This window comes from Bos taurus, chromosome 19, assembly GCF_002263795.3.
Source record: "Bos taurus isolate L1 Dominette 01449 registration number 42190680 breed Hereford chromosome 19, ARS-UCD2.0, whole genome shotgun sequence".
NCBI classification, from domain to species: Eukaryota; Metazoa; Chordata; class Mammalia; order Artiodactyla; family Bovidae; genus Bos; species Bos taurus.
In genome coordinates this window covers 19,158,510-19,184,516 of record NC_037346.1, presented here as the reverse complement: position 1 = coordinate 19,184,516, position 26,007 = coordinate 19,158,510, and the positions used below count along the sequence as shown (strand labels likewise).

At 50.1% G+C, this 26,007-nt stretch overlaps 1 protein-coding gene across 3 annotated transcripts in view; it reads right to left on the bottom strand.

Moving 5' to 3' along the window:
* The window catches only part of KSR1 (kinase suppressor of ras 1), a 162,305-nt gene that overhangs the window by 66,051 nt on the left and 70,247 nt on the right, over positions 1 to 26,007 (bottom strand). For all 3 annotated transcript variants that reach the window (XM_010815796.4, XM_010815798.4, XM_024980660.2), the window contains exon 2: positions 6,000 to 6,140. In XM_010815796.4, the coding sequence (XP_010814098.1) occupies positions 6,000 to 6,140 (141 nt within the window). The remainder of the gene's footprint in view (positions 1 to 5,999; positions 6,141 to 26,007) is intronic.

Here is a 26,007-nt window from a genome sequence, read left to right as displayed (position 1 = left end):
TGGTCCATAGACAAAGAGTTGGACATGACTGAAGTGACTTAGCACACATGCGTGGAGAGGGATGCAGCCCGGGAAGGAGATTTTGAAAAGGAAGGAGGAGGTTATGCATGGACACAGGGCTACACACACATACAGTGCAGGTATTTTTCTGAGAGAAAAATCAGAGCCCTAGTCACGAAGCCATGAAGGGTCAGGAGCAACAGAAAACCCCAAGAGACTGAAGAGACAAGTCCCATCACACAAAAAGCATTCCCAGAGGCCTCCGGAAGCAGTCCTGGCAAAACCGTCTTGAGGGTGTTCACTGCACCAGTGCACCCCCACAGCTCAGCATAAGGAAATGCCAGGCTTCATGGATTTGGATCTTTTCTCCAAAAACTGAACAGAAAAAAGACAGAGACCCCGTTTTCAAGTCTGGCACCCCCAGCCTGCATCCCACTGTGACTCTTGCTCATTCCTCAGTCACTTTTCACCAGCAAATACATGCCAGGGCTTCCCACATGCCAGGCACCACGCTGCCTGGCACACAGCTTCTACTGGGCACAAGCTGATACCTTCTGGAGGGCTCCAACAGAGCCATTCCTGAAATACTGAGGAGAAACCCAACTTCTTCCTATTCTATTGCTAAAGAAGAATGAAGTGGGCGTCCCTGGCGGCTCAGTGGCAAAGAATCCGCCTGCAAATGCAGGAGGCAGGGCTGGGTCTGGGAAGACCCCACATGCCCTGGAGCAACTCAGCCCACGCACAACTACTGAGCCTGTGCTCGAGAGCCCGGGAGTCGCAACTCCTGAGCCCACGTGCCGCAACTACTGAAGCCCGTGCGCCCTACAGCCCATGTTCCACAAGTGAAGCTGCCTCAGTGAGAAGCACTGAGAAAGTCTGCACCTAAAGAAAGCCTGCAGGACCCAGCACAGCCAAACAAGTAGATAAATAACTTTAAAAGAAAGAAGAATGAGGTGGGCTTGCATGGACCAACACAGAGATGAAATTCAAACTAAACACCTCAGGATGATACTATCCTATGATCCCATTTTAGCATCTTATATATATTAAAAAAAAAAAAGGGGGGGGGAAACAAATTTGTATGTGAATAAAAACAATATGGTGAGACTTCCCTGGTGGTCCAGTGGCTAAGACTCAGCTCTTCTAAAGCAAAGGGTCCAGGTTCAATCTAGATCCCGCATGCCACAACTAAATGAATACATGTTTAAAGAGAACAACATGGTACCCTGGATTGGAACCTAGACCAGGAAGAGGACAACAATGGAAAAACTGGTGAAATCCAAATGGAATCTGGAGTGTAATTAGTAGTCATAAACCAATGCCATGTTCTGAGTTTTCACAAATGTACCCTGGTAATATATGATGTTAATGACAGGGGACGCTGGGTGAGGAGTGCAGACGGGAACCCTGCACGGACTCTGCAACTTTCCTGTAAATCTAAAACTATTCCAAAATAAAACATTCATTTAGGAAAATAAACAGTGGTTTCGCTGACATTCAGAAGTCAAAGGATTCTGTCTGAGTTCAACTGTGGAAAGGGGTGTGGCTTTCATGCCATTTGGAACTTTGGTTTCTGAAATGTGCGCCTGCCTACCTAGGTGGCGCATCACTTTGTCAGCAAAGGTCCGAAGAGTCAAAGCTATGGCTTTTCCAGTAGTCATGTATGGATGTGAGAGATGGATCATAAAGAAGGCTGAGCATCAAAGAATTGATGCTTTCAAACTGCGGTGTTGGAGAAGACTCTTAAGTGGGACAGCAAGGAGATCAAACCAGTCAATCTCTAAGGAAATCAACCTTGAATATTCATTGGAAGGACTGATGCTGAAGCTACAATACTTTGGCCATCTGATGCGAAGAACTGATTCATTTGAAAAGACCCTGACGTTGGGAAAGATTGAAAGCAGGAGGAGAAGGGGGTGACAGAGGATGAGATGGTCGGATGGCATCATCGACTCAATGGGCGAGTTTGAGCAAGCTCCGGGAGATGGCGAAGGGCAGGAAGGCCTGGCATGCTGTAGTCCATGGGGTTGCAAAGAGTCAGACACGACTGAGTGACTGAACAACAACCTATTCTAGAACCAATTCTGGCTGTAAGCACATAGGATGCATCAGGGCCTAGCAGAGTGGAGTGGGAGCCGGTCAGAGTCCACACAATTGGTGGGGTTAAGAAACATGGAGTGACAGCCATTAAAAAGAATGAAATAATGCCATTTGCAGCAACATAGACGGACCTAGAGAGTGTCATACTGGGTGAAGAAAGTCAGACAGACAAGGAGAAATATCAGAAATAATGTATGACATCCCTTGCATGTGAAATCTAAAATGAAATGACACAAATGAGCTTACAAAACAGAAAGAGACTCATAGACTTAGAAAACAAACTTATGGTTGCTGGGGAGAAGGGATAGTCAGGGAGTTTGGGATGGCCATGTACACACTGCTATATTTAAACTGGATAACCAACAAGGACCTACTGTATAGCCTGGGTGGGAGGGCAGTTTGGAGGAAGAATGGATACATGTATATGTTTGGCTGAATCCCTTCGCTTTTCACCTGAAACTATCACAACACTGAAAGTTGGCTATACTCCAGTACAAAATAAAAAATTCAAGAAAAAGAAATATGAGTGGCCTTTTGCTCATCAGGGAAGACTGCACGGAGGAGGTGACAATGGCTCTGACACTACAATGATGTCCAAGGGATAAGCCTAGGAAAGAACACCCCAGGGAGCAAGGGAGTGGGTGAAAAAGTCAGACCAGAGGGAGTAAAGGGGAGGGTTAGTGAAATGAGGTTAGAGACAGGCAGAGGTCAAAGTGTGTGAGGCATCTGGTGTTTATTCGGAAAGAAATGGGAAGCCCTGGAAAATGACGTGGTCCAATTTACATTTCTTCATGCTGTGTGGAAAACGGAATGAAGCAGGTCAATGATAAAGTAGGGAGACAGTTCTGGGGCTGCTGCAGGAGCTTGGGCGAGAGGATGGGGGCCTGGACCATGGTGTAGGCAGGGAGGTGGAGGGGTGAGGGGACACGGAGGGAGGGGCATGCGTCTCCACTATATCTTGAAGTAAAACACAGAGCAACCGGAGACACTCCTGCCATCTCACCCCGATCCCAGCACCCACACACAGCTGCTTTCTGCTCAGACTCTGCCCCAGTGCCCTCCGCCAGGGAGCATCCAGGCTCCCAAACACACCTGGCTCGTGGGCTCTCTAGCCTGCCTGAACCTGTGCACAAATGAGCTCTCCCCTCATTTACACCCAGCTCTGACTATTACAGATGACTTTGTTTTTTGATTGCTTTTTAAAAATATTTATTCATTTGGCTGTACCAGGCCTTAGTTGCAGCACGTGGGGTCTTCTTTGGTTGCAGCATGTGGGATCTAGTTCCCCAACCAGGGATCAAACCCCGGGTCCCCTGCATTGGGAGCATGGAGTCTTAGCCACTGGACCACTAGGCAAGTCCTCATGCGTGACTGTGATTCAGACAACACTTAGCTCAGGATCCACGACACCTCTGGGCCCAGCTGGGAGACCCCTGTCCCGGCTGCCACCAGAGGGCTCCCTAGAGGCCAAAAAGCTCCTGCAGCCTGCCTCCAGGGTCCTAGCTTCTGCCCTGGGCACGGCTGGCTCCTCTCTCAAAGACTCAAAGACGGACATGGGTGAGGCTGGGTCTCCAAGATATTTCATATCTCTGCAGATCTGAGGGAAATCCCTCACGGAGCAAAGCCATCTGCCAAAGATGTCTTAAGCCCAAGAAAGGAAGTTAGAAGGCACAGTTTGGAGTCCAGCAGCCCCGGGTTTGACCCTCAAGTCTGCCCCTGTTAACAGCTTGGGGACCTTCATAGAGTAACTTGGCCACTCTGAAGCCGGTGGTCCTCATCATCAAGTAGGGATGACGCTGATGCGATGCTGGGCAAGTCACTGCCCACGTGGGGCCCCAGCACCTTCCAGGTAGGCTACAGACATGAGTCTGGTGGGCCATGAGTCCATGGGGTCACAAAGAGTCGGACACACTGAGCGACTAAGCAGGGGGTGGTACCCTGGTGGCTCAGACGGTAACGAATCCGCCTGCAGTGCAGGAGACCCGGCTTCAATAACTGGGTCAGGAAGATCCTTGGAGAAGGGAAAGGCTACCCACTCCAGTACTCTTGCCTGGAGAATTCTATGGACGGAGGAGCCTGGTTGGCTACAGTCCAAGGGGTCACAAAGAGTCCGACGTGACTGAGCGACTAACAACACACATATTATGTGCATGCGTGCCTGTGACTGTTAACAATACACCCAAGGCACCTCCATCTCACAAAGCAGTTTCCTTCAAACTTCTCATGAGCCAACTCTTTTCTGCCAGCTTCTTAAAAGTTGACGTAGGTCACAACTGTGAGGACCACTGGGGCCAGGGTCAGGGCTGGGAGCATGTAAGGCGCTAGAAGAGCCCTGTGGGTAGCCCGCATTCACCCCATCTTCTCTCACCCATGACAGGAATTTCTTAAGTTCAAGTCACCTCCTGTCCAAGGACTCTCTCCTAGTGAAAATTCTTAAATATACAAGCAGCTTCATAAATAATATTAACCACCATGACATATACAATAGTCAACAACTGGAATTAACCTCTGCCTGGTAAACGACAGCACATATACTCAGACATTATAAAGCTCCTGAAAGAAAGTGGGGTGGGAGGTGGTTACCAAGTGTGAAAATACAAGGAAAACATGCTGGTTAGCATGTCCAATGATAAGAGTAAAATATAAAATTGTTTATTCAGGATGGTTTAAATCAGTGTTGCCCTAGAGAAATATAATGCAAACCACATACTTAAATTTTAATTTTTGAATAGCCACACTTTAAAAAGTAAATATATATGAAATAAATTTAAATCATTTTATTTAGCTTCATATAACCAAAACAGCATCTCAACAGATTAAATATTAAGTTATTACTATTTTCTTTTTTCTGGATCACGTCGTCAGAATTCAGCACATCTTTGAATTTATGTCTTTGAAATCATAACACATCTCAGTGTGGACTTGCCACATTCCAAGAACATAATATTAGCTACCTTACTAGACAGCACAGGTCTAACCCATCTAGAGATTTTTTTTTTAAAAGACTTAAGTATTAGGGTAAAAAAAAAGGCTGGAAGGAACTATCAAAATCTTAATGATCACAGATTTTTCTCTGAGTGGTGGTAATATGTATGTGATTTTTTCCCCCTTCTTCTTCTGTTTTCCAAAGTGTCTAAATAAAATGAATTCGTGTTACTTTTACAACAACAGTAAAGTCCATCTTTTCCATTTTAGAAGAGAAATGAGGGATTTAAAAGACCTGCCTGGGTGAACAACACCTGTCAAGCACTGATTTATTGATACCCCAGGAGAGCTGCCTCTGACCTCTGACCTTCTCCTTGCATACTGGTTGATTACTTTAGTGGGTAGGTAGGTAGGTAGGTTAGATGGATGGGAAAAGAGAACAAAGGAAGGAAAACAGTATTATTACTGGCCTTACAGGGGAAAACTAAACTCAGATCCTTGCTTCTAAATTCCAAAACTATCATTTATCAGCTGTATGATTTTAAACAAGCTATTTGACCTATCCACGCTTTAATTTGTTCAAGTATAAAATGGTGCTTTAATTTTCTCAAGTGTAAAACAGCAATCATGATAGTAACTCCTTCACAGGGCTTTTTGGGAATGCAGTGAGATTATTTATACAGAGTATTCAACACCGTGTCTGTTGCACAGTCAGTGTTTCCAGAAACGCTGGCTGCTGTCCTCATGATGAACCTATGAGCGGTGGGGTCAGGCTGTCTGGCTCATAGAGTGATGGCACCCAGGACGCATGCTAGAGCCACGTGTCCCTGGGTCCCTCCTGTGGCTGCCGTCCCCTGCCCCATGGGTCGTAGCCACTGTGGAGCCGGTCCTCGGGTTTGTGTGTGGTCCCTTTGCTCGACACCTCGCCCACCTCCCACCCGAAGACCCCAGTCCCCATGGCATAGCCCCCGTACCTGTACCACGTCCGGCCTCACGTTGAAGGTGTACAGCCAGTCGCTGAAGCGAGGGTAGCTGTCGAGCTCCGAGGTCCTCTCGCCCGGGGCCACGCTCAGCTTGCAGTGCCACTGCTTGCAGATGTACCGGAGCAGCTTCGCCTGCGGGGAGCCCAGGACAGAAAAGCGGGTTCACTCGGGGCACGTGGACGTGATTCGGGGAGCTCTGGCAAACACGAGCCGTGAGATAAGGACGGGGGCCTGCCGGGTGGCCCCTCTGCTGCCATTCAAGCAGGGTGAAGCAGGAAACCAAGGCAGCAGGAGAAGAGGAGTAGGGTCTGGGAGAGCCAGCAGGGAAGCCTAGAGAACCAACCCCCACCCTCTGTCCCACCCAAGGCCGGCGGCCACACCACCCTCCCCACCTCCCACCAAGGACCACGCTCTTCAGAAAGTAATGGGCAAGACTGGGCAGGACAGAGAACGGGAAGAAGAAGGGCTTCCTGCTTGGGAGGAGGGGAGGGGTAGGGGCAGTCAGCGATGGATGATGTGAAAAACGCAGGGGCCTGGGGAGGATGAGTAACCTTCCACTTAAGAGACTTCCAGCCAAGAATCAGATTACCCGGGCTAGGACCCGAGGGCTCAGACACACCCGAGCCCTGTGACCTCGGACAAGCTACAGAACGCCCAGCCCCCAGGAAAGTCTCAGTTTCCTGCTCCAGAAAATGGGGGGTAAGAATAGAACCTCCCTCTCAGGGAGGCTAAGAAGAAACGAAGCCCTCAGCATGAGTGCCCAGCCCACGGCACGCACATCCTGAGGGCCGGCCAGGCCGGTGGGCTGTGGCTCTATTGGCCAAGGTCCCTGACTGGGGTCCACCAAGAGGCTTTCAAGACCCGCTCCCTGAAATGCATGCAAATTTCAGACACATGAATCTATGCGTTTTCCGGGCAAAGCCCATCCACGGGTTTCAAAAGAGTCTCAAAAGGCTAAAGCTGCAAATAAGAGTAAATACTAGTATTCTGTTTGACAAATGCTGGGCCCGACAGCCTCACACCGTGCTGAGGAATGTGGAGGGGCAAGACCTTCAGGGCAGAGTGCAGCTGGGACTGATTAAGAAGAGGGAGTGGACTCAAACAGAGGGAAATGAGCGACAACCCAAAGAGGGAAGGTCCCACTGAGACTCAGCGACCCGGGGACCCCATGAGAGCTGCCGAGATGGCAACTCGGGAGCTTCCCCTCAAGACAAGCACCACCTTCAAAGTCTTGCATGAATGAACCCTGCCCTCGGGAGCCACTTCCCAGTACCTACTGCCCCCCCACCACCCCCGAGAGTTTTTGCTATTGCTAATTCATTCCTTGTTCTTTTATCTGTAAATATCTCAGTGTGTCCAACTCTTTGGGACCCTATAGACCCTAGCCCGCCAGGCTCCTCTGTCCAAGGGATTCTCCAGATACTGGAGTGGGTGGCTGTGCCCTCCTCCAGGGGATCTTCCCAACCCAGAGATCGTCTCTTGTGTCTCCTGCATTGGCAGGCGGGTTCTTCATCACTAGCACCACCTGGGGAGCCCTTCTCCAAGTGTGACAAGAGGCCACTCCGAGTTCAGGACCTCAGCTTTCTTTTCCAGCCTCATCTCCATTCCACCCTACCCCTGACCCACCCAGTCCTCCAGGTGAGCACTCACCTAGGAGCTGGTCCTCAAATATTAATACTTTCTGTACGTCTGTACTCCTGGGCCTCTGCTCAAATGTCTGTAGCAGCTGGACGTCCTTCTCTCTTCCAGCCACAGTGTCCTTGGTCTGGTCAAGACCCCCTAGGCTAATTAGAATCCTCCCCGTTCTCCCCTTCCTAGTGCCCTGTCCACACCTCTCTGGGAGCCGCTATTACAGAGGGCCTCATGTTCAAGCTTCTAACCGGGTCCCCCCCTCCAGATGTGATCTCCCGGGGCAGTGAACACAGCACAGATTTTGGAGTTGAACAGAATCTGGATTCAATACTGGAACTCCAACTGAAAATCTTAATTTATCCACTTAAAAAAAGAACTGTAATATATAGTAGAACTACATGTAACTTTGTTTTGTATTTTGCAATGTCTTGTAACATAAATGTGTTATCAGACTTTGATAATTTAATGTGTTATGTAAATGTGTTATCATACTTTCATAATTTTAAAAAAAGAAAAAAAAAAGAATCTGATTCAGATCTAGTTTCTGTCATTTAACTGTGTGACCTTAGGAAAGTTCATTAATTTTCCTGAGTCTTGGTTCTCTCATCTGTACAAAGCAAGGATGATTCCAGCTCACAGTCAGGTGGGAGGATTGAACTATAGTATGGAAACTTCCCCCCAAAACTAGGTTGTAAAGTGAAGTCTCTAAGTCGTGTCCGACTCTTCGCGACCCCATGGACTGTAACCTATCAGGCTACTCTAACCATGGGATTTTCCAGGCAAGAATGCTGGAGTGGGTTGCTTAGTCCCCCATTATTATACATCAGGGCAGGAACTATGCCCACCGCGTTGGACTGTCCCCTCAAACCTATTATTGCACCTGGCACATAATGTGTGCTCAAAGATGCCTGAGAAAGGAAGGAGAGAAGGAAATACAGGGGCCTCATCCCCACATTAAATGGTTTCCCACAGCCTGCCCTCCACTCCAAACTGCTCTCAAACCACAGTGTCAAATTGCTGACCGGAGATAGGGCAATAAATCAATTAACTGTGCAAAGTCAAAACCATTCTCTTCCGCATGAAGCAACAAGGTCGGGCTGCTGACATTGACATCAGCAGCAAAGAGGTCTATCCGTCCCCAGCCGGAGTGTTTCAAGGGCCACACCCCTGGGAGCCGATGAATAACCTGTTCATTGTGCTAAGACTTTGGCCAACACAGGGCAACATCAAGATCAGCCAACCTGGCCTTGGCAATGAGCCAGGATCTGGGGGCTTCTCTAGTTCAGCCCCATCACCAAGTCCAGCCCTTTTCAGCCTCCAGGCCCTCAGCCCTTGTCCTCTATCAGATCACACATTTAATATTTGGCTTGTCTTCTTCCTTCTTTAGATGGGAAAATCCCTGAGGCCAGGTGCCTAGTCTATGTTCTTGATCACCTGATCACCACTGTGTCCCCAGGAGCCAGCATAGCACCTGGCGCATGGTCTGCTATGGTAAAACCTTTGTTGAATGAATGAACAACTGAACACATATTACATTCTGTAGCCCTGACAGGCACTCATGTTTATTAAAATGAGAGTTGAAAACAAACGTTAGTTGGACAAGTGATGGCTCAGGAAAGTCTCAAAAATCAGAGTGGGTTCCCCTGAAGCGGAGTGAAAGGTTTCTTTTTTTAAAGGCTGCTAGAGGTCCTCACTGGTCTTCCCAGGTGGCTCAGATGGTAAAGAATCTGCCTGCAATGTGGGAGGCGCAGGTTTGATCCCTGGGTGGGGAAGATCCCCTGGAGAAGGGAATGGTAACCCACTCCAGTATTCTTGCCTGGAGAATCCCATGGACAGAGGAGCCTGGCGGGCTACAGTCCATGGGGTTGCAAAGAGTCGGACACAACTGAGCAATTAACACTTTCATTTTTTTTCAGAGTTCCTGTCAAAAGGCAGCCAGAGTGACTAGTGGGTAGGACCCAGCAGAACTTAAAGGAATTCCTCACTGTACCCAGGTGACAATCCATAGCCCTGGCTGGCCGTGAAGACCAGGAAGGAGAATGAGTCATGGGCAAGGGGGGGTTGGTGTCCTGAAGCTTGGAAAGAAGAAACGACACCTGCAGATTTGTGTTCTGCTGGAGGAGGTGTCCGGCGTGCTGCGCACAGTGCCTACCCAAGCAAAATAAGACTGCTCTCACTTTTTGGAAAGTTGGCCACAGTTGTAGAACCACCCAGGGGTTACTTTCCCAGACAAACCACAGCGGGCTGGCCAGCCCAGCCCTAGGGGCCTCCACCAGGGCCTTTCATGGGTAGCGTCATTTTCTCTTAACCACAAAACCGCCAGATAGAAATTCCAGAAGGGAAGAACACCTGGGGTTTCAGCAATGGGACCCAGCGGCGAGAGGGAAAGAGTCATCAGCACCATGGCCACAGGGGCGGACCGAGGCTGGAACGAAAGTCTCCGTCCGCCTCTGATACTCTTTCACGTCATGAGCGTGCATCCTGCGCCTGCCCTGAGGCTCAGTCAGACTTAAAGAAGGAGCAGAAGAGCATCAAGTCAGCCGACAAACAGCCGCTGGTATCACCAAGACATGACGCATGGCAAGTGTTCACCAAGTGTCCGAGGCTCAAAGATCTGGGCTCCGGTTCCAGTTCTGACATGTAAGATCAAGGCTCTTGGGGAAATCTCCCTTAGCTCAGCTTCAATCTTACCATAAAACGGTATTGTTTTAGAGAAGCTGGAGTCAAAATAACTATATGTGAAAGAGCTTGGAACAACACCACCAACAAAAACACAAGCCCCAGAAGGTTTCCACCGGTTACACCAAACACACCCAAGACGCAGTGTAGCTCCGAGGAAGAACTCTGGCTCTCGGGACACAGAGACCTGGCCTCCAAGCCCCTCCCCATCACCCTCCCCCAGCAGTGAACACAGATGTAACCTGTCAGCCTCAGCTCCCCATCTGTAAAATGGGGCTGATTTCCCAAAGGGCTACTGTGACGATTTACATGAGAAAATCCGGATGTAAAACGTTCGGCAAAGTGCCAGGCCCTCCCAGAGTCCCAGGACGTGCCGTCTCAAGCAGGGCAGGCGGGCCAGTCTATAAGGACAGAGGTGACAGGCATAAATGGGCAACGAATCCCAACACAGGCTGAGAGGGACACCAGACTCCCATGTACAACAGTGAGCTCTCTCAATTATGCAGATCACCTCAATCCTCAATCAGCAACCCTGGTAGTAATCATAATTGTATCTATTTTTTCTCCATATATGCAGCTTGTAAAAATCCTGGTTCCCCTCCAAGGATCAAACCCACACCCCCTCCATTGGCAGCTTGGAGTCTCAACCACTGGACCGCCAGGCAAGTCTCTCTCTTCTATTTACTTAGTACTTAGTAAATTATCCTCTTCTCTCCCTGGGTTCTCAATGAAAATTCCAGGAGGTAAGCATGGTGTCCCAACACTCACACAACCCCAAAGCCCCTAAGCATAGCATTTTCCCACAGAATAGCTCTGTACAACCAAAAAGGTCACAACCCATTCAGACTCTTGATGGGAGACAAGAAGAGCGATGTCAAGATGTGGGTGCTGGGCAGCCTACCTGGCTCAATCGGATCCAGTCCTGTCCAGACTGTCCCAGGAGGTGAGTCCTCTGAATAAAAGCCACAGACTGCCCTACATTCTCCACGCTCTCCAGCCACGATGGGCCACCGCCTCTGGTCCTCTGTGCAAGAACCTACCCTCTGGGCTACACCTGACCCCTGCTCTGAAATCATTAAAACCAACTACCACCCTGCCCGATGCCAGGGGACTGCCCCTTTCAAGGAGACCCTACCATGCTTTGCAGAGTGAAGCGAGGCCCCTGCAGGCCCCTGCACACCTCCACCCCTTCCCCCGGCTCACTCAGCCCTCCAGCCAGCAGGGACAGTTCACGGACCAGCCTCCAGCTCACCCACACCTATGGGACCCTGACTCCTTCCTCCTAGGTGGGCTGCACGAAATATTCTTAAGAGGACGTCCATGGCAGTCTTTGCTAGTGCCATATTCCTGTGCTTTCATGCATGCTAAGTCGCTTCAGTCATGTCCGACTCTGCGACGCCCATGGATCTCAGCCCTCCAGATTCCTCTGTCCATGGGATTCTCCAAGCAAGAATACTAGAGTAGGTTGCCAAGCCCTCCTCCAGAGGATCTTCCCGACCCAGGAATCGAACCCGTGTCTCTTATGTCTCCTGCAACTGGCAGGAGGGTTCTTTACCACTAGTGCCAGCTGGGAAGCCCAGGTCCCTGTCTAACCCATCCCAAACTTTACGAAGTCGCCAAAGCTCTCAGGACTTACTCCAGCCTTCCCCAGACAGTCCCTGAAGCTGCAGCTCCTTCCTGGGCACCAGCCAGGTCTGCCAGGGCCTGGGGCGGCTCCTCTTACTTCTCCCATCTCCTCCCCGAAACTGGAGTGCGCTTCTGGGGACCCCCGGCTAACCCCGCCAGCTAAGCAGTCTGGTCTGACTGCCATGGCCAACATGTTGCGAAATTATTTCTGAGATAGTAAGGAAGGCTCTGTGGGTGTGACCAGGAGCTTGGCTCCAAGAGTGCCTCAGCCCTGGCACTGCTGAGTCCCACGGATCTCTCAAGGGTACCCGGGGGGCTGCCGTGAGCAGGCAAGGGACAGAGCCAGCATGCCAGGGAAAGTGGGGATGAGCAGAGGAGAAAGTGACCTCAGTTCCCAAACTGGGCATTTCGCAACCAGCCATCCTTCGCTCCCTCCACCCCACGCACCCGTGCTCTCCCTCCAGGAGAAGCTGCCAGACACGTGCATTTGTTACAGAGACACTCTCCCCGCCAAGCCTCCCGCCAGCAACCCTGCCCTGACGTCAAACTCGGAGTCGGGGAACTTCAAACACAAACAAACAAGTCTGCCCCAGACCACAAGTGGAGCCGTTCCCAAGGAGGCCAGGGGTGAGAAGGCCACAGCTGGAAACTCAGGGCCTCCCGCCCTCTTCCTTGGCTCCAGTGGGGCTGCGAACTCTGGGGCCTGACAATCAGCCGCAAATGGGAGCTTCAAACCACCCCCCCACCCCACCCCCGACCAAGACGAAATAGGATCTGTCTTTGGTTTTGCTGATGGCTGAGAGTACCAGGGGCCATTATAGCAGGAGACCCTGCCCAGAGGCAATGATGACTTTGTTTAGTTCCTCTGCGCAATTAGCATCCCCATTAGATAGCATCGCCCATTCTAATTGCTCTGGTGCTGGGGGTGTTAAGTACGCAGGAAAGGAGGGACCGATTAGGCTCAGAAGTATCCAAGAGGCTTCTGGGGAAAGAGGGAGCTTGAGCCAGGCTAGGGTGGACAGCCAAGGAGCCTCATTTTCTCGGCAACACCTGCCATTCCACTGAGGTCCTGAGACTCAGAAGGAAAGGTTTCCAAGAGAAAGGCATTCCCTTGACCTACATATCCTAAGACAGCTGCTACCTGAGAGGCCAAGGGTGGGCCAAGTGAACGTGCTCTAGAAAGCAACGCTGGCCTTAAAAAGCCAGTGCGTGAGCAGTCTTGGGGCTGCCGTGGCAGGTTTGCTTCCCACGTCAATTCAACACTACAAGCACCCAATACCCCCATGGGCTTTTCAGAACCAGCAGTCCTCAGGGGCTGCGGGAACATACTGGACTAAATCATGAGAAAGCCAAACACCTGTTTCAACCCCTAACTGCCCTGGGCCTGAACTGACGACACAAGAGAAGGAAGAAGAACCTCTATACATCACCCATCCGTTCAACAAATCATCGGGAAAGTTGGTCCGGGCTCCCAGCACCGAGAGGCACTGTGACATGGCCATAAGCAGCCTGGCGCATAAGCTTGAAGAACTGATGTGTAAGATGCGTCATCAACTAGTGACAGATGTGTCCACAGACAGATCTGACCGGACAGGGGGAGACAAAGAAAGGGGAGAAGGTATGTCCACCGTCGGAGCATCCCTGATGGCCCCAACACTCAGCGCGTCTGCTGAGCAGCCGTCAGGAGACACAGGGGTTGAGGCACCCACAAACCAGACCCCTTAATCGACACAGCCTGTGTCTCAACTCAAACATACTCCACATGCCTGTCTGAAGTTCACCAGCCCACAGAGCACGGCTTAGCTCTCAAGCCCTGGACGACAAGAGGAAATCCCACAGAGTTCCTGACACTGCACACCAGAAGGGACCCAGATGTGAATTATCAAGCAGAGACCTGGAAAAAAGGCAGAGGCTGCACCTAACGGCAAAGGCGGGTTCTTGCCAGTGGGCCCACTTCAAACCCTGATCTGAAAGCGCCTGCAATGTGTATACTGGGGAGGCAGGTCTTTCTTTCCAGAAACACAACTGTTTGCCTAGCAACTGAGACCGTCACAGAAAAGGATAAAGAACCGTGCAGGGGTGAGCGGCCAGGGCAGGGGAGCTCCTCAAATACCCGGGGCTGACAAATGTGATAGCCATCTCCCCTGGCATGATGGGTGCCATGTTAGGTGCTGCTCACTACCCATCTGATAGCCATGCCTGACCTCTTCTGCACTCACAGGCTGATTTTGTTTAGGGCAGCACCATGCCCGGTGATGAACTGATCCGAGTCAGCGGTTCTCAACCCTGACTTTACATCCACATAATCAACCTAGGATGGGATCCAGCGTGGCTCTTTCGTGATCGGGCCCCACCTCCAGCTCCCTTTGAAATTAACTATGTATGACAGGTCTGGGCAATGAGATACGAGGGCGTGTCCACTGGAAATGCCGGGAAAGTGTTTCCCTCACAAGTGGGGCAGTCTCTGGGGCTTCCCACAGCCCTGCTTTGAAGATTAGAATAGCCAAGAGTTGTCCAAAGACACCTCTGTCCAGCTGCTAAACACATGAGCCACCTAACTCCAAACTTCTCATTGCAGGAGAGACATCAGAGTCTGTTTGTGGAACTCACATTTTCTGTTACTTGCGGTCGAAAGCAGTCTTTACTGCTAACATTTATTAAGCTTGCACTATCTCAAGTTCAGTTCAGTTCAGTTCAGTCGCTCAGTTGTGTCCAACTCTTTGCGACCCCATGAATTGCAGCACGCCAGGCCTCCCTGTCCATTACCAACTCCTGGAGTTCACTCAAACTCACGTCCATCGAGCTGGTGATGCCATCCAGCCATCTCATCCTCTGTTGTCCCCTTCTCCTGCCCCCAATCCCTCCCAGCACCATCTCAAACCTCCTTCTAAAATCTTGTAAGTCTTCCTGTTTGCTTCTGGAAAACCTACAGAAGGAAAAAAAAGATATCTCTCCATTCTTCTTGGGGTCCCGTGCAATCCACAAGCATTCCTCCAAACGTCTTCGCAAATTTCAAAGAGCAGCTACATTTTTATTAAGCCCAAGTTAGCCTTTTTTTTTTCTTTTTTGGTTTGTACTTTTTATTTTCTTGCCATGACCACTCTGAGGGAGGGACCACGTGGAGAGACTCTGAGCCCGTACAGAGAGGGAGTGTGGGGCCCTCCAGATGGGGACAGCTGATGCCACATGGAGTATGCCACCTGGGTCCTGCCACAGAGGTCTGTGGGATCCCAGGGGGACTGGGTCTGTGGGGTGGGGGGGCTGAAATCCTAGAAAGACATCAAAGAGGAGATAATCCCCGAAATAGATTCAATAGGTTGGGGTGGGGTGTGGAGTGTGACACATGGACAGAAGGTAAGGGGCAGGGACGACACCCAGGTGGGGGGCAGAGCAGAGGCAAGGCCAGAGTCACAAGAAAACCTTTATGTGGAAAAAAAGAAAGGGATATATGTATATGGCAAGTAGCCAGAGACTAGAGGGGATGGGGAAGACGGGAGAGCAAAGTCAGCCAGGGGGCAGACCCCTCATGCAGACCCCAGAAGGTTCTGGAAGGTCCAGGAAGGCCACACTAAGGCATCTGCACTCAATCTTGCAGGCGTGGGGAGGAATACAAAGGCAGAAACGTGGTCAGATCTGCATTTTTGAATGATCATTCTGGAAACCATGTGGAGGACAGATTGAAGTGGGTGTGGAGAAACCAGAAACAGGGAAGCCAATTAAGCAGCCAAGGCAATTCAGCAAATGAGAACAAAAGGTAATTTAGTCAGTGGCTGTGTGGGTGAAAAGGAAGGAGCAGATTCTAGAGATGTTTTATTAGCATTTTTACTCTAAGACAAGACTTCCCTGCTTGCTCCTCCAGAGAATTTCTGGCATACCAGCACCCTGGAATGCAGGAAGCCCATGAGCTGAATTTCTCCAACAAATGAGTCAACACGTGTTTGACTTCTTAGAGCTCGGTGCTTCAGTGGGGAGGGGGCCGGCTACCCACCAGAAGCCTTCAGGCCCCAAGGTCTAACTTGGCCCAGGCACCTCAGCCCAGGTGGCTCCCCACTTGAGGTCTGCCCCCTTCTCCACCTCCCAGGCAGAGGGGTGCCCTGCACCCACCAAAGGTAAAAGTCATTCCCCAGAATCCCCATCTTCAGCTCCTCCTGAAACCCCCAGAGGAGATCAGACAGAAAGAGGCTGGAGAGACGCAGAAACTGCCAGAGCAGCCAGCTCCAGGAGGAGCACTGCCAGCCTGCCCGCTCCAGGCCACACGCAGAGCACTGCATCCCCTTCAAGGAGAGCTGCCCAGGTGTTCCTGCAAGAGAAAGAGGGAGCTCTCCCCATCTTCAATGGAAAGATCATGGGGATCAGAGCCAGAGAGATACTCAAGTTCAAATCTCACCCCCACCTCCTACCAGCTCAAGGACTGCAGGCCATGGACCATGTCCCTGAGCCATCATTTCCTCTGTTGTAAATGAGGGGAAAGATCAGCCTCCAAAGATCACCATGGAGACAAAACGATAAGACGTATCCAGCAGCTGGAATGCCCATATGCAGCCAGTATGCCCGCAGGCACCTGCATATATCTACTCCCATCTCCCATCTCTGTGGCCTTAGTCATGGGTAAGGCTGTGGCTTTGATGACTAGCAGGGAGCCCAGGACAGGGGGTGGGGGGAGATCCCAAAAGGTGAGTGTCCAAATGGCCGGGGTGGATTACTGATCTGCTGAGATACCTGCAGGCTCCCATGGAACAAAGCAGAGATCTGATTGTAGAAACAGTTCTGAGCACAAGGTGGGGGGTGGGGTGGGGTCAGCATTACCCCCACTTTTACAATCCATTCTCTACCATCAAGGTCTAAGCAACACCTCTGACACTGAACCACCACCTTGAGCTCCAGGTGAGACCAGGATGCCCCACTAGTGATGTGACTGTCCGTTCTAGCTTGAAGCGCACCCAAGAGATGACATTGGATCGTGTGCAGATCAGGCATCTTGGGCAGATGCCTCACACGCGTCACAGTTTACAGCCCTCATCCTAACCTACCCTCCCCACGGGCCCACGAGGACCATCCTCATCCCCAAGGCTCAGAGGCTAAGTGACATCCCTCAGATCACACGGCCTTTACTGCATTGAGGCAGCAACTCCACACCCATGCTTTTAGATATATATATGTGTGTGTGTGTGTGTATTTTACATATATATGTGTGTTTTATTTATGTATTTATGTATTTTTATTTATATATGTATATATACAAATATATATGTTTTATATATATATATATATGTATTTTATATACATAAATATATGTGTTTGGAGAAGGGAATGGCAACCCACTCCAGTATTCCTGCCTGGAGAATCCCATGGACAGAGGAGCCTGGCAGGCTACATATAGTTCATGGGGTCACAAAGAGTCAGACACGACTGAGGGACTAATATATATATATATTATTTTAGACGTATTCCCAGAGAATGACCTATCGGTAGGAATCAGGGTTTTTTCCTGTTTTCTTTGGCCACCCTGCGGCATGGAGGATCTTAATTCCCTGACCAAGAATCACACCTGTGCTCCCTGCAATGAAAGCTTGGAGTCTTAACCACTGAACCACCAGGGAAGTCCCCACAGCCACGATCTTCAGTCCAGTTGTCAGTGCTTTCACCCCTCCCCCAAGCCCCCAGAGTAGACAAAATGGTTTTAATAGACTAAAAACGAGCACGCAGCTGAAACAGTGGGACTCCCTGGGGCCACTCCCGGCTGGGACCCCTCAGACATCTCTCAGGAAAGGAAGACCGGGGGTGCTTGGCAAGTGTATCCACACCTCTTTTCACCAGGGATCTGCCAAGGCCATTCGACTACCCACAGCCTTCTCTGTTATAAAATCTTCCCAGCTCTCTTCTTAAGAGACCGTTTTATCTGGGCAGAGCAAGATAAGGACATACAGGGCTTAGGTAACACAAGAAAGAAATCGGACCTGGAACCCAGGAACGGAATTGCAGTGGGGTTGAGGTGACATCAGCTCTGGGACCACCCTCTCCAGCGCACAAAGGCTCAAAGATACAGGGTGTCTGTCCCTAAGCCCTGTGCACGTCCCTCAGCTGTAACGGGGCTGACATCACCAACACTATGGAGAGTGAGAAAGGGCTCAGACAGCAGAATGTCACTACTGAGCCATCCCAGGAATGCCAGCCCAGCTCTCCCTAGAGGGATGGTCAGACCTGGGTTCACATCCCAGCTCTACTGCTGGACGGTTGCCTGAGTCCAGTTATTCAGCCGTTCTATGCCTTAAGTTTCCTCATCTGTAAAATGGAGGAATAACAGGACCACCTTCATGGCAGGAGATGTACGATGCCCGGCACTAGGCTTCAGTATCAGTAGCACGCGTGCTCAGTTGTGTCCGACTCTTTGCGACTCCGTGGACTGTAGCCAGGTTCCTCTGTCCATGGAATTTTCCAGGCAAGAATACTGGAGTGAGTTGCCATTTCCTCCTCCACGGGATCTTCCCGACCCAGGGAGCGAACCCTCATCTCTTGCGTCTCCTGCACTGGCAGGCAGGTTCTTTACCACTAGGGCCACCCGGGAAGCCCAGCACTAGGCCTGGTAGATGGTTAATACTCACAGCCAGACATCTTTATCAAGAAAATGCTCTCTTTGAAAATAGTTAAATTTAGTTAAAATTCTGACTTGTTGATTCCCTTAAGATTCTTGAGCATGTTCCTGAGCGAGTCCATACACATGGCAAATTGCAAGCTATTTTCATGTGTCCCCCTAAAAGGGGCAAATGCAGACAGGGCCAGGAGAGGCTGGAACACACTCACCCCAGAGCCTTCCTGACCCTACTAATACTGACAGGTCAAGAGCAGGCAACACAAGCGGACCTGTTCTGACAGGTGCCCCAGTGAGTTGACCGAGCAGCAGAGTGAGACAAACCAGGACAGCTATTAAGATGCAGGCAACCTGAGGTGGCAAGCCCAGGAGGGCCTGGGAGGGGTGGGCACGGTGGCCACCAGGCCTGGCACACAGGCTGTCACAGGAGCTGTCCTCCAGGCCCGGGCAGAGGTGACACAGCTCTCACACACACACACACACCTGCCATCCTAGACAAGCTATGGCTGAACAAAGAGGGACCCCATTTCAAAATAAACAGAGCAGGTGGGCTGCCAACTGCCCAGGAAATCAACTAACCGCAACTTGTTGAAGAAACTAGATAATAATAGCGAACACTGACAAGGGGTCCATCATGTGCCAAGCATTGGTTTAATTGGTATATATGGCTTCCCTGGTGGCTCAGACGGTAAAGAATCCGCCTGCAACGCAACAGACCCAGGTTCAGTCCCTGGGTCGGGAAGATCCCCTGGAGGAGGAAATGGCAACCCACTCCAGTATTCTTGCCCGGGAAATCCCATGGCCAGAGGAGGCTGGCGGGCTACGGTCCATGGGGCTGCAGAGTCGGACAGGACTGAGCCCACAACGCAAATGAAGCACAAAGAGCGGTCTCAAGTCACACAAATAGGAAGTGGCAGAGCAGGGACTTGAACCCAGGTCCTTTAACTGCTGAGTCCACGATCTGCCCCTGGGCTCTGCTACCTCCAGGAGTGCCTGAGCTGTTTGAGGCCCCTACCAGAGTCAGGCCAGTGCTGGCCACCATGGTAGGAGGATTCTCATTTATACAAGGACCCACCTAGCTGGTCATGCCAACAGCCGACTTAAACCTGGTGGGGGGTTGGGGGTGGAGCTGATGCCCCATGCTGGGTTTGACCTTATAGAACACCCCAGCCCAAACCTACAGTTCAGACAAGGACCTTCCCACCATGCAGACAGACACATCAGCGACACACTGCGTACAAACCCAGGCGAGGCTCTGCTGCCTGGCCAGCAGGCCTGGGGAACCTGCGGAACCCAGGAGAGAACCCACGAGTCTCCACCCGCTTCCTCGGCACAGCTCCCTCCTCTGGGGCCTGGCCAGCCATCTCCTACTCCCTCCTAGCTGTCCACAGAAAGAACCAGACCAAAAGCCTACTGCTGGGTCCCCGATGGCAGGAGCTCTGCATATCTGGCCTTCTGATGTAACTGCTCGAGGTGGAGAGATACACACAGGCTCTTGGATAAGGACCGGTTTCACTCACACACAGAACTCGGGGGCAAGTGGTGAGCTCTGAGGGCCGGGGTGTACCGGCGGCCCACACCACAGGGCAGGACGGCACACGTCTCACACTCTGAGGAGGCGAGTTCTCCCATGGCCCATTTCCAGGTGACCCAGATACTCTAATTCCCCATCCAGGTGGAGGAGGGCTCACCTGCACAGAGCACAACCTGGAAAAATCCTAGAGGGCTCTGGACCTCCTGCCCAGCAGTCTTTTCAGCCAGCCCCCACCGAGGACTGAGGCGGGGGTCGGCAGGGGGCTCAATTGGCAAAACCCGACACTTCTTGAGATTTCTCGCATCCTTTTAAGTCACAAAAATCCAAGAATTTTCTACAATGAGAAGAACCTTCAAGATGGCCTCACTTGTGGGGACTTCCCTGGTGGTCCTGTGGTTAAGAATTCACCTTGCAATGCAGAGGACATGAGTTCAATCCCTGGTCAGGGAACTAAGATCCCACATGCCGTGGAGCCACTAAGCCTGTGTACCCCAAATAGACCATCTTCACGGCAAGGAAAGATCCTACATGATGCAACCAGGACCTGGGGCAGCCAAATTAATTAATATTTTACAAAGATGGATACCCAACAACAACAAAAAAAAACAAAATGAGGTCCAGAGAGGGGCAGTGACTTGTCAAAGAAACACAGGAAGTTAGAAGGCAATGCCAGGACAGAACCCAGGCCCCCAGGCTCCTACCCAGGGCTCTTTTCTCCTTACCGGACAATAGAAGGTCTGGGTTCAACTTGCTGTATGAGAGAGACGCTTGGCTGGGCCTCCAGTTCTCTAGTTTTTATTTAGCAAATTAGGGACTGTTTAAAGAAGTTTATACACGTTAACTCATTTCATCAGAGGAGCGAGATGTTATTACCATCCCCACTTGGGGATGAAAGTAAGACACAGAGATAAAGTAACTGTCGGGGGCAGGATGTGAACTCAGACAGTGTTACTCCACCTCCAGGGCCTGGACCGTTGGCCCAGGCTGCCTTTGTGACTGCAGCCCCTCACGGTAAACAGTTGGTTAGGACAGCTGTTCTTCAGAAAAGCAGGGCCCCAAAGATGACTCCAGGACTGTGCCCATCCCAGCAGCTCCCCTGGATTTGCCCAGAGAATGCAGGGAACAGACCTGCCACCCAGGGTGCAAGTCTGGGACCAGCCAGAGAAGGGACTCTGTAAACTCCGGTGTGTGTGTGTGTGTTAGTCGCTCAGTCGTGTCCAACTCTTTACAGCCCCTATGAACTGTAGCCCACCGCGCTCCCCATGGAATTTTCTAGGCCAGAATACTGGAGTGGATAGCTATTCCCTTCTCCAGGGGATCTTCCTGACCCAGGGATCGAACCCCGGGTCTCCTGCATTGTAGGTGGATTCTTTACCAACTGAGCCACCAGGAAAATCCGTAAACTCCTGGGGGGCCTGGAATGCGGGGACCAGAGTTTGCAGCTGGGAAGAGCAGCGTGGTCAGGTCTGAGGCCGGTGGCCCTCCCAAGGCTAGCCACCCCTCCCCTGCACCCCGGGCCTAGAAGGAGAGGAGCAACCGCTGTGCAGCCCCCAGGCCCTGACCCCAGGGGCCATGATTCTGCACTCTTGTGCAGACTCCTCGAGGCTCAAGCACTTGAGTCTTCTTCCTGAAAAAGGAAGCCATTTCTCAACGGGGTTGCTACACGCGGATACTGAGAAACACAAGCCGAGAGGCAAACGGGGCACCGGCCCCAAAGGGAAGAGACTGAGGGGGAGGGGCTGGCGTGGGCTGGTGAGCCTGAAGGTGCCCTCGTGAAACACGAGGAGACAATGTGCCTGATCTTGTCCACTCCTGTTCACCACTGACACGATGGGAACAACCCAAAGACCCAATCGCAGAAGCATGGCTGAGTAGGTTATGGTAAAACCACTTAAAGTATTACAAAACCATTGAACGCGCTGATGAGAAACATGGGAAGTTTTTTGTATCATTCTATTGAGAAGGCAGGAAAAAAGAACTGCACTATAGATGTTGGGGGGAAAAAACATAAAACATTTTTGCCTAGAAAATGCATCTATAAGAAACATCTATGGCCAAGTGAGTTGAGTATAGGGGAGGGGGAGGGAGGGCTGTAGGTAATCTTTTCTTCTCCTTCTCTGTTTTCCAAATGTTCTATAATTACCATATCCTGATTTTATTAATATAAGGCGATTGACAATTATAATACATTTTGCTTTTTTTTAGTATTTAATTATTTGGCCGCACCGGGTCTTAGTTTCAGCATGCAGGGTCTCCAGTTGTGGCATGCAGGACCTTGTCCTATAGTGGCAACAAGTGAAGTCTTGGCTGCAGCATGTGGGATCTAGTTCTCTGACCAGGGATCAGACCCAGGCCCCCTGCATCAGGAGCTCAGAGTCTTAGCCACTGGACCTCCAGGCAAATCCCATTAATAATACATTTTAAATTGTCAAAAGAGGGTGGTGGTGATTCTCTTCCAGCAAAAAGACAAAAAGTCTGGGTAGGCAGCCAACCTCAAGTCCTATCCGGAGCAGAGCCCTGCCCGGAGCGGCCACACCCAGCCTTCCCACAAAGGTTGCCACAGCTGGTTACTCCACCTGCCCGGCTGGGTCTCAGATGGAGCAAAAAACTCACTGATTCCGAAGGGAAAGGGGAGGAAGGGAAGAAAACAATTTGATGAGATGGCATTCATTTCACCAAAACTTTTAACTTAATTTTTAAGAACAGTCTGTGTCCATTTAAGAATATGGAGTACCCACTATGCCATGCCCTACAGGTAATACAGAAACGAGTAAGACCCATTTCCCACCTGAAAGACTAGATTCTAACAGGGGCCGAAGATACCAAGTGACAACACAGAGGGGTATTTGACAAGTTGTTCTACGATGTGAGCTGTAGTGAGAATTCAGAGATGAGAAAATAAAACATCATTTCCAGCTTCTGAGAAACAGCAGACAAGGGTTCGTGGCCGAGGTGGGCTTTGAATTTGGTCTTGGAGAAAGAGCGGGTGTCCAGAAAAGGGTCAGGAAGATAAGCCAGGTAAATACACGTGCTTACCTCAAAAGAAAGTTACAGATGGAAGCAAACCTCTCCACCTGAATCATAAGCAAGGAAGTGCAAAATGAAAACAAATGGCAGGGTGACTCCGAAAAGTCCCTGGCTGGGCTGTGGTGGGAGCGCTGAGCTGAGCGGTATAGCCTTGCTGGATGGCAGCCAAGAAATACGACTCTGCAGCAGCAGCTTGCAAATCGGCACGCACACTTTGAGCCAGCAAGTCCATTTCTAGGAATTTATCCTAAAGAAACAATTAAGCATGAGCTGAAGGCTATTCACGGAAGTGTAACTTAAAATAGCCAACCATAGGGAAGTGGGTAACTAAATTCTGATATGTTTATATAGCAACTAAAAAAAAAATCCCATTTTCAAAGAACATTTAATGACATGGACAATGTCCATGATATAGCAACTTAACAACTCCAGAGAATCTATTTTCAGCATAAACCCCTCCCCAAATTAACTTTTTAAAATTTTAAAGCATTATTTTTCTTTTTTCACCTTTATAGAAGTCAATTTATATCTTGTAGCAAAATAAATATATCAAAACTTTGACACTGGAAATATAGTCTATGTTGATGTTTTTACTTTCTGGTATTTTTCCTATAATGACATTTGTATAATGTTACTCCAAATGAAAGTATAAGATATGTTCGATGGGTTTTCAATGGGGCGAGAAGAGGGCATTACAGACTTAGAACACAGCAGAAAGCAGAAGTTGAGAAATATGGGGATTCCTGTGGAGGAAAAATGGCTGAACTTTGCAAGATAGAGCTCAGTTTAAGTGCTGGATCCATTATTTTCTAGTTGTGTGACCTTCAACAAAGTACTGAACAGAACGCCTCTTGAGCTTTGGTCTCCTTCAAAGACATCATCTTAAACAAGGGAAGGCCCAACTTAAACAAAGCACCTACTTAATACGCTGGCCAGGGGCCCCCATCAACGCTCTCTCAGAAGTTTGTACATTTAGAGCCCTTTCTACCAACCATGAAACAAAATCCATTTTGGCTCTGTTTTTTGTTGTTGTTGTGTGTGTGTGTTATATTCATCTATTTATTTGGTTGTGCCAGGTCTTATTCGTAGCATGCGGGATCTTCACTCTTCATCGCGGCATATGGGATCTGGTTCCCTGGCCAGAGATCAAACCCGGGCCCCCTGCATTGGGTGTGCAGAGTCTTAGCCACTGGACTACCAGGAAAGTCTCCAAAATTCACTTTGGATGCACACAGGTAAGGTAGGAGTTCTCATTTATAAGACACACCAGGTATGTAATAAGAGCATTTGGGGAATACAAAGAAGTGTTATATTAGAAGCCAGTATGTAACGCATCCCAATTTCAGAAATAGTAAACTCTGACAAGATATTTGTCTAAAATCAAGAAAATATGAAAATCTCTCTCTTCTAAAGATGGTGATGACCAGGTGAAGCCTTTGGTCACAACTCAAGCATTAATGTCATCCGAATGCTGCTTAATGGGTCTGAATTGTGTCCAAAATGAGGAAATAGACAAGAAAGTCAGATTCCAGTTCCTAAGCAGACTGCAGGGGTGAGACTCCACCTTCCACAGAAAGTCTGGATTAGAGTGCACCACTCTTTTTCTCTCCGGAATCTGCCTATATTTCCCCAATTCAACACTAAAACAGAATTGAGGCAAATTTCTCTTCCCAGCCTACCTGGGGTACCCTGGTCCCGACCACCCCATCTTCTTTCAGATGAAAAAGGCACCAAAAATGCCAAGGTCAGCTGCCTTGGGGGTAAGAAGCCACACCCTGGAAAAGCTTAAGCTTTGGAAAGAATCTTTTGGAAAGAAATGCAAGCTCAGGGAACAAATTATAAATAATCCAGAGCCTCAACCCCTCCCAATGCCAGGCTTTGGCAAATCCAACAAGATAAGCCTTCGGAAGAAGAGACCCAGGAGGCTTGGCTCATTCCCAATTATGTATGATCACAGCAGCTAACCCTTGCTGCTGCTACTGCTGCTAAGTCGCTTCAGTCGTGGCCGACTCTGTGCGACCCCATAGACGGCAGCCCACCAGGCTCCCCCGTGCCTGGGATTCTCAAGGCAAGAACATTGGAGTGGGTTGCCATTTCCTTCTCCAAGGCATGAAAGGGAAAAGTGAAAGTGAAGTCGCTCGGTCGTGTCCGATTCCTAGCGACCCCATGGACTGCAGCCCTCCAGGCTCCTCCATCCATGGGATTTCCAGGCAAGAGTACTGGAGTGGGGTGCCATTGCCTTCTCCAAGCTAACCCTTACGCAGTGGTTATTACATGACAGGTGCCGTTCTGAGCACTTTACATACAGTAACTCACTGATGCTCACAACAGAAGAGACACGCATAAAGAGGGTAAGCAACTCGCCTGCGGTCAGGGCCAGAACCAGCCCATCCAGGGCCTTTGTGCAAGCTGGAAGAGAGTACCCCTACCTCTAGAGAGACGCAGCACAGCCCTACACAGCACACACACCTGGCAACTGGAGACAGTCTGGATTTCAGCATCCTCTCACCTCCTTGTGCAGTGCACAACCCTTGACTGTATCAGAAGTCATGCAGTGCTTCCCTAATGGCACAGTAGATAAGCATCCACCAGCCAACGCAGAGGACACAGGTTCCATCCCTGGTCTGGGAAGATTCCACATGCCACAGAGCACCTAAGGGCGTGCACCACAACTACTGAGCCAGAGTGCTGCAAGTCCTGAAGCTGTGAGACAAGATACACAGAAGCACTGATTTGGTGACTAAGTCACAGTTATTTTACTTTGCTGATGTCATTGTGAATGAAGCTTAACTTAATTTTAACTAATAGTCCATCTAAAGCAGTCTCGGTCAATAATATCAACATTCATATCTGAGGGCCCCTGGCTGCTTATTTGTCAATTCCCCCCATGAGATTATTAGCAACTAAATGAT